The 14,442-nt window shown below is 49.2% G+C and overlaps 2 protein-coding genes across 2 annotated transcripts in view; one reads left to right on the plus strand and one right to left on the minus strand.

Moving 5' to 3' along the window:
• The window catches only part of PIK3R3 (phosphoinositide-3-kinase regulatory subunit 3), a 178,026-nt gene that overhangs the window by 148,302 nt on the left and 15,282 nt on the right, over positions 1–14,442 (minus strand). The window lies entirely within an intron of this gene.
• The window catches only part of RAD54L (RAD54 like), a 50,559-nt gene continuing 49,900 nt past the window's right edge, over positions 13,784–14,442 (plus strand). Inside the window, exon 1 of the mRNA XM_071436646.1 lies at positions 13,784–13,968. Coding sequence (XP_071292747.1) covers positions 13,825–13,968 — 144 coding nt within the window. The 5' untranslated portion in view covers positions 13,784–13,824. The remainder of the gene's footprint in view (positions 13,969–14,442) is intronic.

A 14,442-nucleotide genomic window follows, 5' to 3' on the forward strand; every position in this document is an offset into this window, starting at 1 on the left:
TTTCCTCTGCTAACTCTTGTGTGGAAGTGTTGTACACAAGCTCACTTTCTTTCTGCCACTGCTGCCTTCGGCCTCTCTCCTGTTCCTCAGTGAACACAGATCTGCTGCTTGCTCAGGAATCTGACAATGCCTGAGGCCCCTGGCAATAACTCAGGTGACAAAGCATTGTTTGTGAACGTGGTTCTTGGGGTTCCAAGCTGCTGCTGTGAAAAGCAGCACCATCCTCTGCTCTGCCTTAGCAATTGAACCAGTGCTGAGGGGGTCTCTCTTCTTGCACACAAAGCAGAGGTGGTTATTTATCACTTCAGTCATGTCCAAGCTGCCCAGGTGGAGTGGTCATAAAACATGCTGGGTCAGCAGTGTGGATGATGAGGGAACCACCAGTTCCTGTTCAATAGGGTCCCATTAATCTCCTACAGAGTTAATGCAGCTTCCATGTAATGCCTGAGGATGAAAGATGGGCTGGAGATTTCAAGTCATTAGTGAAATCCTGGTGTTATAAAAGGCAGATGCCAGTGAGGAATACAGAACTCATCCTATAGTTTCAATCCTTTGATGTGATGGTGATTTAGTGAGTGACCTTGGTTATGACCTTGGTTTCCAACCAGCTTTGGGCCTTACCTTTCTCCTTGTCTCTATTTGTGTCTAAAAGGTAGCAGATCTATTGAAAACTTTTTTCTTGGGTAAAAAAAGAACAGCTTTGACAAATGTCTTGGTTTAAAAAAGAGCCTTCAAATTCTTGAAAAGTCTCCCTTGGCAAGCAAGATTTTTAGTTTTCTAATTTGTAATGCCCTTGTTCTGCGATTTAAGCTGATTATTAACAGCATGTTTAGAAGCTACTGAAACAAAACATTTTAATTGACCCAAACCAGGTGGCTTTATGTCTGTTTAGTTTCACAGGTGCTTGGGATTTTGATCTTCAGCTGGAATGGGAGAGGAAAAAAGAAATCTCCAGGAGCTTTGTGAGGTAAACCCTTTTCCCAGCACTAGTATATGGAAGAAAGCCTCATGTCTTTGCATCTTTGCCTGTTGCTGGGCTCAGTAAAGCTCTTCTCTTCCAGCTAAGTAAGAAAGCAGCTCTCAGCTTGCTGTTGTCTTGCAAGCAAAGACACTCAGAGGTGACCTGAATGAAGCCATGCTCACATCTCTTTCAGCTGCTCTGCTGGCAGGTGACATCCCCCAGTGTAGCAGGCAGGTGGAAACGCAGGAAGAAACTGCGTTATGCCCTGAAAGGTTCCTAACCTGGATTTCCGAGGTTGCTGTTGCTGTTTCCTCTGTGGGGAAAAGAGATAAAAGCCTGTCTTGCCCTTGCCCTGCAGGTGCCTGCCCAGCTCCCTGGCAGGCTCACATTGAAGAGTGCAGAGTCCCTGTGCAGCAGGGGCAGGTGACCTTTTGTTGTGCCCAGCCAAGTGTGTGCAGCGCGGCTCTCGGGGCCAGCGTGGCAGATGTAAACACGCAGCTCATCTGAATGCTGAGCCCTCCTTGACGAGGCAGAGCACTCAGGCATGCTAAGGGGCAGATATTTGTTTTCCACAGCCCACCCTAAGCTTTCCACTTAGCCAGGGAGATGGTGGTGAAGGGATCTTCCTTAGAAGCAGTCTCACTGCCTGTGCTGTCCTGCACCCTCTGCCATGGGGTGGTACAAGGTGCAGCTCTTTCCTCTACAGTACTCTGGAGGGAAATACCACCAGCCCCAGAATGTGAACACACACCTGACTGAGGAAAGTCAGGTCTGCAGAGCAGTGTTTGGTGCAGATGTGCTGTGCTGGAGTGCCAGGAGAGCTGGGTAACTGCAGCAGGGAGGTTTATGGTTCTTTGAGCACCTGATCTTGGCAGTGCACTGGGATATCCACCGGGGAATATCAGCTGGGGCCATTCCTTGAGCTGGTGGCACTCCTGGAGGAGATTCAGATAGGACTTTGACTTGATATTGGACACAATGGGTGGTATAGCAGGTCTGTCAACGTGCCAGCTTTCTGCTAAGGTCATCCAGAATCTATTTAGCATAATTTGGCATTTCATAACTCTTAAAATTCTTTCCTATGGTTCTCTAAATGGCATGTAGAAACAAAGACTTTGGAAGGAGGAAATAATAATAATAATACTAAAAAGGGCAAGTTAACAACCTTTTAACAAAAATTATGCACAGGGCTGCATGGCAGAGGGAGATATTCATCCCCCAACTGCTTCACTTAATATGGAAATAAAGGGCAATTGATCAGAGCCAGTCACCCCCACAGCGCTGAGCAAGGAAAGGCCAGGCTGACAGTGTGGGGGAAGACACAACAGAAAGAGGCAGCTCTAAATGTTTCATTTTCATGTTCTCCCCCTGTAGCCCTTTCTGCCTTTTATGTAGTGCCTCTTCTCTTCCAGGTCTGCTCAGGGAACTGGCACTGGCCTGGGGATGTGCATCTGGCTGGGGAGGGGCTGTGGGGCAGCATGTGAGCTTGCAGCTTGTGGGCCAGGAGCTCACAGCCAGAAACCTGGCACAGGACCCCTGTCCCATTAAAAACTAGTGCTCCTCATCAATCTGCTCTTCACCTGAGACCAAAGTGCCCTGACCCCAGAGGGCTTTCTCCTTGAAGCACAGCTTTGTATTTCATCAGTTGCTTTCAGACAATTTCAAATTTTTGGGATCTCTCTGTGAGGTGACAACTCAAGGTCATGTTTTCAAACCCTCGTGGCCCCAGAGGGAAGCTTCCAAGCCAAATTATTGACTTCAGCAATGCCCATGCCAGTTATGAGCATCCTCTTGAGTGTCCTGTGCTTGGGGCAGCTTTGTAGCCCAGCCAAGGGCAGAGGTGACAGTGCTTAGCAGAAGCTTGACATCATCTTAGATAATGGGATTATCTTCGATGAAGAGGAGAGGGAAGATGAATGGGAAGATCAGAGCAAGAATGAAGGGGGAGAGGGAGGGCTGTGTGCTGTCTCAGGGGAACCTGTCCCCAGGGACTGGCTACATCCTGGGGCAGTGAACCAGTCCTGCTGTCACACAGCTCCCCAGTGCTGCTGTGGGTCCATCTCTGGGACTCCCTCCCTGAGAAGTGAGCTGCTGGCAGGCAAGCACTTTGTAAGAGGGCCAGAGAAATGTGCTCTGCTCTGTCTCTAGAGGCTGTGAGATACAGCCAAGGTGTTAGAAGGACACAGTCCCATGGTTCCTCTCCTCTCTGCCACTGACAGTCCCTGTGGCCTCTGGAAACTCACTTCCCATTTTCTGAGCCTTGATTTCACCAGCCTGAAAAACAATGCTGATTATTCCCCTTTCCTCTGATTTCCTGGCTGATTTCTACCAGTTTTCAAGGAGGTAAATTTGACATAGGAAATAAAGACTTTTTTTTTAACTGCATAGCAGCAGCAGGGCAAAGTTTATCTAATTCAGGAGGCCAGGAGGAGGATGACAGGCAGACAGCTGAGGAGAAGCAGGTCAGAGTATCAAACTGTGAATGACCTTGTTTTTTTTCCCTTCCCTGTTCCTTAATCCAGGCTATTAGTTCTTCTGCTTGGGGCACAGGTGATTATTTCCAAAAACCCCAGTCTTTTGGAAAGGAGCAAAATATTTTCATCAAACAGGGAAATGCTCATGAGAAGAGCATGAAACATGTGAACAGCACAGAAACCAGGGGTCCCAACTTGTCAGGTTCAAGCAAGCTGAGAGTATTGGGGAGTGATGTGAGACAGAGTGAGTTCAGGGGACTTGCTGCTGTGCTTCATGCCTGGATGCCCAGCTCATACCCAACTTCAAAACCTCTCACTGCTGCTGCTGCTGCTAGCATTGCTCCTGCAGCTTGTGTGGAGACCAGTGCATCAGCTCTGGGATAAGGAGATCTTTGTGTCAGGGGTGATTTAAGTGATGAGTTTTGTTAAGGTGATGAATGGGGGTGGGCTTGTTTCCATTTTGCCTTAGTTGACAGGAGGCAGATGGTGAGTGAAAAGCAACTGGTTGTTGACTGTGATTGCTGTGGAAATGTTCAGCTCAGTTGTTCAAGAAGCTTCAGCTGCAGTGCCAATGTCTCCCTTCATTTACAAACAATGCAAACTTTTGCAGCCATTTGGGTCATGGGAATGAGCAGAATTCAGTGACACCTGACCCAAGAGGAGCCTGGTGTGATCAGCAATATGAGCAAAAGAGCCATCTTTTCCACCTGAAAATAGATCACAATTGATCTGAACTCTGGTGGCACACCACAGTGGAGCTTCAAATCAGAAGATCACTTCCATGTAATTTTTAATATCTTTTTGCAGAAGTGGCAGCTTCTGGGCAGAGCAGAAATCCATCCAGACTCCACCCACAGAGCAGCTCCTGTGGCCTGAGCAAATTCCCTTTGAACTGCTCACAAGACTGTATCTGCAAGGAGAACAAACACTCCAGCTGCAGACATGAGGGAAAGTAGAAAATTACTCAAGGCCCAGTTGAAGGTGTTCTGTGCATGTTCAGTGGCAAAGCTGACACATGAGTGATTCCAGGAGCTGGGCCATGACAGACTAAGCTCACCTGGCAGAGGAGCCATGGTGGGCAGGGATCAAACAGCTCAAAAGGGGCTTGCAGGGCTCTGACCATGCCCAGGCTTTGCTTTATGCTCATGCTGAAGGACAGAGGTTATCTGCCAGCAGTTCCTGGGAGGTTTGGTCTCAGGAAAACGAATGGGCTGGTGTTGGTAAGCAAGAAAATCAGCCCCTGGCTCTAACATTCACGCCATGCAAAATATCCTCTTTTTTTTTTTTTTCCTGAAAGAGGTGAGGTGGGTGTTGATCTCCCTTTCCAAGTAATAAGTGACAGAATGAGAGGAAATGCCTCAAGTTGTGCCAGCAAACGGGAGCCCAAGGAAGTGGGAGCTTCAGCTAGTGAAAAGTGTAGACTGGCTCTCCAACTACCAAATAAACGTATGGATGGAAATTGAATGCAAAAGGGGATGATAATTTGAATCCAACCAGCCTGTGGACGGTGTTATAAGTAATCTTTTCACTTTCATCCCACTGGTTTTCTGACAGATGGTTGGGAAGATGGGGCCCTACCCCAAAGCAAAGACAGCCAGGAATGTAGAGGGGCTTGTATGAAGCATAATCAGTTTTTGTCTCCCACTGAAACCTTGTTTGGAGGGGTCATTAAACAAAGAACTGGAGGGAGACACGACTTTTGCATGGCTCCTCACGGCCATTTTGAAGATGATGATGCACTCACCAGCACAGGGATGGCTCCACACTGCTTTTGATCTAGGGATCTTCTGCTCAGGTGTAAACTCAGCCTAGGCCAGGGAGCAGAGATGTCTCCAAGCTGGGATGGCAGACCACCAGAGACTAACACTGCACAAATCAGTTCCTAAAGCCAAAAAATGCATTGCCTTAATCAGAACAACACAGTGCATGTCTAAGGAAATTAAGCTGTTTATTATTCATCTTATTTAAGGGAGGGGACAATGGTGGAAGAGGACACCGAGTCAATGACTGTGCAGGGAGAAGAGCCCAGTCTGACCAAGAGGCACGGAAAAACCACGGACATGGGCCATGGCTCAGGCTAAGCAGCATCTCAGGGGAGGAACAAGGGGTGCAAAAGGCCAGCAGGGCAGCTGCTCTGAGCCAGTCTGCCCACAAAGCCATAATGCAGCTTAGTGGTGCCATCCCAAAATAGCCTCCTTGTCCGGCGAGAAACGCTCTCCAAATCGGCCGCCGCGTTTATTTAAGGAGACACTAATTTCCTTCAGCCCGGCTTCCCTGGCTGCAGTGACCAAATAATCACCTGTCAAGTGGCTTACACGGTGACAGACTGGAGGAGGGAGCACACAGCAATGAGGAATCATCGCTCCAGGTGATTTTTAATATCCAAGAGGCAGTGGCAGACAGGAAGGTGATGGAAAAGTGTGGGCAGTGGCAACACATCTGTCAGGAGCTGCCTGTCCTGCAGGCAGACAGATGGGCTTTTCAGCATGTTTCATCAGCAGAGCAACCTCCTATATGGCATGAAAGGGGAGAGAAGAGCCAAAGGGTGAAGACCTGTCCAAGGGGACAGGGCACCAGAGTGCCCCTGCAGTCAATGGGGACTCAAAGAGGCTGTTTGATCACTTCTTATGAAGAGACTGGCAGGAATTGGGCTGGATGGAGCCCAAATAATGATAAACTTTAGCTAGGTTTGTGTAAGGAGGGTCAGGATGTTTGGGCAGTGCTTCTGGGCTGGGGTACAGAGCCTCTCTGCCCTCTTTGGTGACAGGGGTAGCAGGAGGGGACCTTCAGAGTGTGAAGATCTGCTCATGAATATATTGGTTTCTTGCTATTAGGACCTATTTTACATAGCCAGCAAGAGAACTGGGATTAACTGACTCCCACATAGGCTCAGTAATACCTTCCTTACCTTCAGGTGCTCCTTTGGGAGCTTTGCTCCAGCCTGCACGTCTGGGTGGCTTTGAGGATCTTGCACCCCAAGCTCCAGTACTGAACTGTCCTTGCAGTGCAGTGCAAGGTGCTGTTCCCAGGGTCCTAATAGCACCTGCTTCCCTAATCCACAGTCTCAGCTGTGTAAGGCAAGAGGGCTCTGAAGGCAAAGTTCCCTGGACAGTCCCAGTCAGATGCTGTGTTTGCTGCTTGTACCATGCTCAGCAGACAAGCAGTGTGTTTTGTCATACAGGCTGTCCAGGACAGGGCCCACTGGGAGCATCTGAACATTGGCTTTTACTGCAGCTGAGAGAAAACATTGCCCTGAATCCCCAAATCCAGTGTTTTGTTTCAAACAGTGGCTCAGCCACAGTAAATGTCTAGTTACTCATTGCCATGGCATCCCCCGGGCTGAATTTGGCTGGCAAATATCAGAATGACCAGTTCTAGTGAGATATTCTTCCAGAAACATATCCCACTTTTCATTTTATTTTTTTTTTTTTTAGTGAATACCTCCATTTTTGTCATGACTTTGGGAGACCGCAGCTAAAATTTATTTCTTTTTCCCTTTCCAACCATCCAGGGAAATATGTTCACATTTCAGGGCTGAATGTACCTTGGAAACAGATTTTCTATTTCATTACTCTACTCAGCACCTCTGAGAAGGTATGATAAGAAGTGAATTCTTCCCTCGCTCTTATTTCTGGCAGGCAATATGATATATTAAAAAAATCTGGGAACACCCCTTGCTACTTTAGATTTATTTTTACTTGTCTCTCTGGGCCTGAGTTATCACTTTGCCTTAACTGGGTTGTCAATGGACCTGACATCAGCACCTGCTCTGCTGCTCCTGCTCAGGTGCTGGGGCTCCCTCCCCCTCTGCTCCCAGCTCGCTTCCCTCAGGAGCATCCGAGCTCTTGGTGCTTTCTGCCACCCAGTCTGCTTTTCTTTCCAGCTGAATTGTGACCAGCAAATGCACAAATATAGATGTTAGCATGACTATTTACTGAAGGGATTAAGTGTCCTTCCACCTCCTCTTTTTTTGGTTACTTCTATCCCATTACCTGATATAGCTCTAGTTAAACCCCTCTCCCCATTAAATGGGTGCTGTCCTGCCCCTCACCTGAGAGCAGGACCTGGACCTTGACCTCCAAAGCTGGTTATCCTTCCTTGGGAGCTGAAAGAACAAGTGTGCTTTTATCTTCCTCCTGATACAAGTCTGAATTATCTTTTTACTCAAATAAAACTTCCCAAACTGTGTGAAACTGTCCCCTGTGTGAAAAGCAAACTGAGCTGGTCTCAGCCAAGAGACTCTCCAGGTGGACTGGTGTCAATATAACAGAGCTTCTTCCATCTGTGTCCTGTTAGTGCCATTAGCATTGAAGAATACTTTTAATTACAGCAGGATCATGCTCCCATGGCCTGCAGACAGATGATCCTAGGGAAGGCCACAGACACTTCACTTTCCCCAAGGGCTCTGACACTGATTTCTCCTCTGGGAAAGGTGTTTTTCCCAAATGCAGGACTTGGGAAATTGGAATGCCTTGTTCCCTGAATATTTGGGGGCTGGATGTGTCCTCCTGGCTCAGAAAGGAATTTTTGCTGAGTTTTGATCTTACTGTGCCAAACAGCTCTGGTGCTGCTCTGAGTACATGGGTGTGTAAATCAGAGAAATTGGGCAGGAATAAAGGAGTTGAAAGATGAATGGAGGGGTGGATGCAGCAGTAGAAAGATGAGTGTGGTGGAGACATACCAAAGTCTTTCAATGTGTTACAGGGTCTCTTGCTCCATTTAAGAGTCTGTTGGCTGGGACTTGGTCTGAGACTCCAGAAGTAACAGGGGGAAAGCTCCTGCCTGACTCCAGCAGGATTTGTTCAGCTGCCATCACTGTATCTTTGTATTTCTCTGTGTATATCCCAATCCTGCTGCCTGTAACAGGATCTGACCAAGGGGAGGGTGTTCTGACCCCGAGCAGAGCACACATTCCTCCCCAAAGCACCTGCCTTTCTCTCAGGTCTATTTCTGTCCTCCAGTGTCCTTTCATCCCCACTTCCAGGGGATGCTCTGACTCTGTTTTCTGCTCTTTTTTTTTTTTTTTTTTTTTTTCCTTGGTGTTAAATAAGCATTTTACTTTAAAGTGAGAAGACAGGGGTGAGCAGAAAGGTTAAACCAGTGACTCTGGCACCTAGTGAGAAACCCATTCCCATTCACACTGGGGAGTGTATTATTTTGATAGTTGTTCCAGGTTGCTTCACTTCCTCATTCCCTTTGGGGAGCTGGCAATATTATTAGATTTGCATCTGGTTTACAGATGATTTTGCACATCTTCCCCCTGGTGCCTGTCTCAGAAGGCTCTTCACAGTGTGACAGGAGGGACAGTGCACTGTGTGGTGCCACCTGACAGTCAGGGGGCTCAGGGTCACCAGCTCCAGGCCCTTTCTGCTGTTTGGGGTGTCTGACATGGGGAAAGAGAGGGATGATCCTAAGCACCAGTCCCAGGCTGGAGCCCAGCTCTAGGCAGTGGATCCAAAAGCTCTTGAGGAGACCTGGGCATCTCCTTGGAGTTGTGTTTGAGTTCAGACACCACTGCCAGCAGGTTTTTGATTGGGGGGGGGGGGGGGGGGGGGACGACAGGACTTTTGGAAGGGTTTAGGTGACCCAGTTGTTGGAGAAGGCAAATTCTGGGAAACAATTCTGGGGAGAGGCATATGACAAATGACAGCAGACACGAAGTGCCACAGTGTTCATCCTAGGGGCAGCTGGTGGCAGGCTGGTTTCTGTGCATCCTGGGCTCAAATTCATTCTGAAAGCATCTCCTTGGAGCTGACATCAGAGATGCTCGTGAGACAGGGACTGCTGGCACTACATCTGAGCCCTGTCACCCACCAGGAAGTGGGGTGACCTCCCAGCCTGACTGGGGACAGAAAGTGGCTGCTAGTCCTGCCCTGCCAACTCATGAGGGTGAGGAAATGTCACCTCCACCCTGTGCCCATGCCAAGGCTCCAGCCATCCAGGGAGTGCTTCTGGGCTCTGCAGCCTCTGTGGTGTGCCTTGTGGTGCAGAAAGCTTCTCTTCCTGATCACCAGGCTTTAACAGGGCTGGAGCTTTCCTCCCTTGGGCTCTCAGCTGTTCAGGCCACTCAGGGCAGTGTGGAAATCACAATCTGTGCTCTCCTGTTCCCAGCTGACCACTTTAGAGGCTGGTGCAGCTGTGCAGCTGCAGCTTTTTCAAGGCAGACTCTCCCCCAGTGTCTCTTATTTGCACCCAGTGGAGTTTATTGCTCACAGGCTCTCAGCTCTTAGACTTTGCTCTGATTTTCCTCTCCACAACCCCCCACTGGGTGCTTTCTGGTCCCTCCCCAGCTCACTCTGTAATCAGATCAGCTCCCTGCAGGGATCCATGGAGGGACACTCATTCTCAGTGTCTCACTGATTGGGTTTGTTTCAACACAGGCTGATTGTGAAGAGGTGTTCTCAGGGCTGTGTGGGTAGCTCAGCCTTTGGAAAAGGAAACGCCCTGCTACTTCAGCAGTTAATGATGGCCCTTTGCTGATGAGCCCTGGCTGAGCTTTGCACAGAGGTTTTTCTTTGGAAGGTTTTTATTCCAGGTGGTGTGGGTCAGTATTTTGGTTTTGGCTTTTGTTTTTCTGGGGTTATTTTTGGTGTGTGTAATATGTATTTTTCTATTCCCTCTCCTGTCTGAGGCTGCAGGAGGAAACAAGAAAGATATTTGACCCGCAGCCAAATATCTTAGCTTGACTTCCATGGTCAGATTCTTCCTTTTAGAAGATGTGAGCCTGGGGCCGACTTCCTGTTTTCCTGGTTGGTACCTTGCATTTTGAAATGGCTCTCACCTGGATCAGAGCTGGGTACCTTTTTAATGATTCTGCAGGTTTGTTCAGAGCTCATCTGGTGTAAGAGGTTTCAATTATCCATCTGCATCTTGCCTCTGGTCCTCTGCATTTCCTGTCCCAGTCACACTCCCATCTGCCATGCAGAAGCACCACGCAGTGATGACAGCAGAGCTCAGGCATGAGCCCAAGCTCCAGCTGGGTAGAAGTTTTCTGGCAGGGTGGTTGAGCTCGAGATCCCACCTCAAGGCTGGAAAATGTCTCTTGGTGTTCCCTGTGTCAGGCACGATTCTTCATGCACTGGAAACCTTTTGGTTTTGTAGAGGGCTGTGGAAACTCAGTTTCCAGCTTTTCCCAAAATTAGGATGTGTTCATTAAATCAGGCTGTGGTCCCTGCTCAGTCCCCAGACGATTGCATTCCCCTCATGGGCTTTCCTGTTGTTTAAACCAATAGTCCAGGCCTTCTCCCAGTGAGCTCAGTCTCCTTTCTGCTGTTTCTATAGCAACGTCTTATCCTAAAGGAGCCTGAAATCCCTTTGTAAACACAGCTTGAGGATATGCCCACAACCTGCAGGAGGGACCATGGCAGGTGCCCCAGAGCCCAGGGGGGCACCCAAGAGGAAGTCAAGAGTCATCCTGTGCCACTCTGGTTTTACAGGCAGATTGGAAAGATGTATTTTTGCCAGCCCAGCTGGTGCTTTAATCACTCTGCTGCTGCTCTGCACTCAGAGGGAAAGGGTCAGGAGGAGGCCTGTGGTGCCTGTAAGGGGCTGTGGCTCTGGGCTGCCACAGGACCTTCATGGCTCACAGCCCTTGGTCTCCTCCTGGCAGCCCTGCATGTAAGGAAGCCTTGAGCCAGCATCCCTGGACAGCGCAGAAGAGATTCAATTTCACAGGGATAGCCTACATGGGATACAAGCAGGGCCCAGCCTGCTTTGCCTGGGAGATTGTGAATCCAAGCACAATGTGCCACTGGAATGCAAACAGGGTTAGCAAACTCAAATATGGCCCTATATTTGTGGTGGACCATAAATCCTTGTTGCTCCCCTGGATAAATCCAGCATGGATCACAATTCCTTTGAACACACCTTTGCTGGTGCTCCCGAGCTCCCCAGTGATCCTGAATCTGGCTGAACACTGCCTGACCAGTGTGTGCTGAATGCACTTGCTCATAGTTACTGCTTTGATTTGGCTGTGATGGCACAAAAGGTTTGGTGGCAGTATGAACAGCAGATCAGACAGATCTGCCCTCAGGGATACAGAGCATCATCTTGCCTTTGGATCCATTTGGGGTCCTTGAGCTCCTAAATGATCCTACGGACTTTACCTACTCAAGGACATTTTTCTGCCCTTGCCTGTGGATTTTTGTCCTGAAATTTTCTAGAGGAAATCTCATGGCATAGAGAGGACGTTGTCCTGTCTCGTGCCTGGGATAGATAAAGGGGTGGCATAAATTCCTCATGAGGGCTCTGAAAGAAAGTTTCCTGATCCCCATCACCACTAAGGCTGGTAAGCAGTGGATGGACACCCAAAATGTGTTTCCAGAATGGGTTTCATGAGCCTGTACAGAGCAACAGGTTTTCCCCAGCATGTAGGCATTCCAAGCCATCTGGAAGCTGAGATCAGTGTTTGATGATGAAAATGTCAGGAAAGCACATCTATAGGGGTGTCAAATTCTGCTGTCCCCAGGCAGGAATGGTTGAACACACATGTGGGTAAGCTGATGGGATCCTTTCAGAGCCACCCCCAAAGAGGTTCCCAGCCACAACCCTTTCTCAACAACTTTGCCCTCAAAGTCCTCCAACACTGACTGTGCTTGACTTCTTATGTGCCAATGGCACATCCTTCTGAGCATGTGCTTCTCCTGTGCCCAGCTCTGTCACAACACCATTGTGTGAATGATTCTCAGGATGTGGAAGTCGTGGTTTAGCACTTAATCAATTCCATTAACAGGAGCAGAGGAGTTGGGTAGCAGAGGAGCACAGAATATCTGTGGTGTCAAAACACAAAACAATTGGCATGAAATTATGCTGATTATTCATGTATTAACTGGAAAAAAGACAAGCTCTGGAGGAGGCTCCGATTGCTAATTCCCCTCCTGAGACAGGCACAGAAAGGTCTCTTGGAGCAAAATCCACCACCTGGGAAGCCCTCCCTCAGCCTAAGAGGAGGAACATTAATGATACAAACCCAGAGAACTTGTCCTGGGGTTAGTGTGACTGTTTGGACAGGGTGAGGTGGCAGTATCTTATCACACGCTTTTTTTCCACTTCCCTTCCCAGGGATAAGTCTGTGTGGAAACAAGAAGCTGTCTTGTTGACACTTGGGCACCAGCCCAGACACTGTCACCATCTGTTCAACCCTGGAATGGGGTGGGGAATCTTTGCAGATGGAGGATGAGAGCTGATGGTTAGACATAAACCAAGAGCTGTCTCCTCTGCAGGTGAAAAGATCGTCCTCATGCTAGACTGAAGCATCAGCCCCTGCCAGGCAGCCCTCGCTGCAGGGAGCCTTGTTTGTTCCTGAGATCTCTGCCAGCTGTGAGGTGCTGCAAGGGGAGCAAGGTGGAGAAGACACGGCTGTTGCTGGGAGACAGGGAAAATGACAACGGGAAAAGTCACTTCCCTGCTTTGTTGGTTTTGTTGTGGATTTCCCCCCCTTCGCAGATTTTCGACTCCCTGTACCTGTGAACAGACTCTGAAAGCCAAAACACAGGAGAGAGGGTGGTGTGAAAAGCCTGACCTTAAAGATGCAGAGTGTGATTGTTTCGGTGACTTCATTTATTTTGCTGCTTTACTCCAAGGGTGTGCTGCTGTGCAGCTTAAACCCTGGCCAGAAGTTCAGCTCCATTTTAAGCCCTTGGTGTAGACTGACCTTTAATTCCCACTCTTTACAGTTGCTTATTGCCAGTCCAAACAGCCTGGTGCTGAGACCTGCTTCACCCCAGAGGTGATTTAGGCCCTCGGGGTCTCTCACTATAAGGAAGTTGGTCACCCCTTGAGCAATGTTGTTTGTGCACAACACTCAGCAATTTGGTGTGGCTCAGGGATTAAACTGCTGGGCAGGGGGAGTTGTTCCTTCCTGCCACCACTGAGGGGACAGGAGAACTTCAGTTATGGCAGCAACAACTGAGATTTTACTAGAAAAAGGGCAGTTATGGAGGCCTCACTCAGACTGACATCAGGACAACTTAGCTTTCAACAAGCAGCATGTAAAGTAGCAAGAGCAATGCCCCTGCTCCTACTAAAACACATTATTTGCCTCAGTAATCAAGACAATATGAGCCAAACCAAACTGCTCCAGACCTGCTGTTCAGCCTGTGCACATGTGTGGCTAAACAGAGTGAGCAGCCTGGTCACAGCTGTGTGGGAGTGGGCTTGAGTGACAGAGCAAAACATGTGAGCTGCAGGTGATGGATGGAGAGCTCTCCCTGCTCCTCAGGGAGTGGGAGGAGTGAGCACTCTGGGCTGAATTGTGCCCGTGGCTTGGACTGACTTCAGCTTTCCATGGGAAACCCTGCCTGTCCTTGCCAGCCTGGCTGTGTGCCTGGCTGATGGATGGTGGCTTGGATGTCACCCAGGCAACAAAACCTTGCTGGTGTGCTCCTGGACATGTGGCATTGCCTGGGGCTGTGTGTGGAGACTCCAGTTCCCTGCTCTTCCCCACGGCTCCTGAAGGACATGGGCAGCTCTGACCTCTCTGGAGGAGCATGGAGGGATGAAATGGGAAGCCTTTGGGAGCCAATGCCCAAACAGGTGAGTGGCAAGTGTGGTGTTAGCAGTGGGGCTGTTGTGTGTTGCAGGAATGACCATGAGGATGGTCAATAGCTCAAACCAGGTCTGGGTCTCTCCAGAGGAGCCCTGAGCAGCTGCTGAGCTTGGCTTGGGTGTCCCAGTTATCCCTGTTCAGCCAGCCCAGCCTGGAGGGCCTGAACACCCCTTGGGAGTCTCTCTGGCACATGGGTGTGTCACTGTTATATCAAACCAAGGCTTTGGGAACTGCCTGCTCATAGTGACAGGACAAATGGGGACAAAGAGCTCAGGCCCTGCCTCTCCTGGGTCCTGTACCTTGGTGCTGGCTCCATCCTGGACCAGGGAAACAACAAGGGCTTCAAACTGCCCACACTCTGTCTTTCTGTGTTTCTCTGGGGTTTAAAGGGTATGAGCTGAGGATTGCATGCTTTCTCAGGGTGCTCTCTGGTACCTGGTAAGGGGCTGATGTGTCCCCAC

This window comes from Agelaius tricolor, unplaced genomic scaffold, assembly GCF_023055355.1.
Source record: "Agelaius tricolor isolate 1412-34295 unplaced genomic scaffold, bAgeTri1.0.p SCAF_11, whole genome shotgun sequence".
NCBI lineage: Eukaryota > Metazoa > Chordata > Aves > Passeriformes > Icteridae > Agelaius > Agelaius tricolor.